This window comes from Aplysia californica, unplaced genomic scaffold (genome assembly GCF_000002075.1).
Source record: "Aplysia californica isolate F4 #8 unplaced genomic scaffold, AplCal3.0 scaffold00549, whole genome shotgun sequence".
Taxonomy (NCBI): domain Eukaryota; kingdom Metazoa; phylum Mollusca; class Gastropoda; order Aplysiida; family Aplysiidae; genus Aplysia; species Aplysia californica.
The window spans coordinates 256062-257820 of record NW_004797819.1 but is presented as its reverse complement, the minus strand read 5'-3'; the positions used below and the strand labels follow the sequence as shown (position 1 = coordinate 257820).

General features: G+C 38.7%; 1 protein-coding gene across 1 annotated transcript in view; it reads right to left on the bottom strand.

Annotated features, from left to right (window-relative positions):
• The window catches only part of LOC118478411 (1-deoxyxylulose-5-phosphate synthase YajO-like), a 17929-nt gene that overhangs the window by 10616 nt on the left and 5554 nt on the right, over positions 1–1759 (bottom strand). Inside the window, exons 2-3 of the mRNA XM_035971973.1 lie at positions 1129–1132; positions 158–284 (exon numbers count right to left, since the gene is read on the bottom strand). Coding sequence (XP_035827866.1) covers positions 158–284; positions 1129–1132 — 131 coding nt within the window. The remainder of the gene's footprint in view (positions 1–157; positions 285–1128; positions 1133–1759) is intronic.

The window sequence follows — 1759 nt, the reverse complement described above, 5'->3', positions numbered from 1 at the left end:
CCCCCCCCTCCAGATTCCTCCCCTCCCCAATATACATTTCAACTATTTCCTACACACAGACAGAGCACACAGGGAGTCTGGAGACAGGAACGTCCAGCAGCAGCAACAACAACAACAAAAACAACAACAACAACAATAACAACCAACAAGATCTCACCCTTTGAGCGGACTCCAAGGCATCACCGCCATTCCCTCGGCCTTACACACTTGGAAAGCTTCCAACTCGGACTCCCTGCACGCCAGGTTGTATTGTTGCTGGAGAGAGCGAAATTCTAAATTGTCATCTGCTTAGCCTTTGTAAAAAGTTTTACGACACTTGCATGCAACATAAATAGTTCATATAAATGCCAAAGATTAGTTCGTTTTTAGTTTTAGTAGAGGTTTTACGGCGCTCACAACTGTATAAGGTCACATGAGCGCCAGAAGAATAGAGGTGTTACAAGAGAGTAACAAACATAACAAAGAAAAAGGGGACATGAAGACGATATATTTTTGATAAGACAGAAGAAGCAAACCACACCAGAGCACCTGCTCCACAGATTAGATATCTTACCAGAGAGTAAGGTACAGAGAAAAAAAAGGAGGTGAGATAAGGACCATATTGGTGTTTGCTAGGAGAAAGGAGTAACAAATCACACCGGAGCATCTGCCAACCACCCACGAATTTTAAGTTAAGTATATTATATATAAAGATTATTAAACAGGAGTTTAAGACCTATAATGCACGACATAGCATCTACTTCAAACCTTTCAAAACCTCAAATAACAGACATTTTTTAGGACTCCTTTCCTCGAAACTGTAAATAATTATGAACTGATGACAACCCCCCCCAAAAAAAAACAACAAAAAAACAAAAAACAAACAAAACAACAACAAACAAACAAACAAAACAACACCAAAAAAACAACAACCAACAACAACAAAAAACAACAACAAACAAACAACCCCCCCCTCACCCTCCAAAAAACCCCAACAAGCAAACAAAACAACAACAACAACAACAACAACAACAAAAACAACAACAACAACAATAAAACCCCAACAAAAAACAACAACAACAACGAAACAACCCAAAACAAAAGACCAACAGATTTCTGAATAAGACGACACGTTTTTGCTGTTCTGACACATCTAAGCAAGTCAATCATGACAAAGACAGAGTTTAATTAGAGAAGATAAGATACATCTTCATTGTCCAGATCCTGGCACATATAAACAATAATAATCTTAAGCTTTATACATACTCAATTTTTATCTGATGCGAATTCTAAGATCATATGAATACTTATACTAGATGATTAAGATGGAAGAATTTTGACGGATGATAGTTTTAGTATATTATCGCAACTGCATAAGGTCATATGAGCCCCAAGGGGTGAAATATAAACAGAGAAGTCCAAAGGGCGATACACAAGTGGAGATGAAGCTGTTAAAACCTCAAAAAGTGGCAAACTTTTCTCTACCAGAATTGGTCTCATCGACCATAGCAGAAGCCATAAGTCATCTTAACCTTTATTTTTACTTTCTGTTTGGCATAAAAAATTGTATTGTCCACTACAGATGCATCGGTCATAATCAGACTTTTTATTTGTTTTTGTAGAGGCTTTACGGCGCTCGCATCTGCATAAGGTCATATGAGCACCAAGGGGTGGAAGTCAACAGAGAAGTCCTTACAGGGAATCAGACTTACTCTGCTCACCTCTCTAGCTTCAACAGCACAAAGTCTGCTTCGACTATCAAGGCACCCCGGAAGTAGCG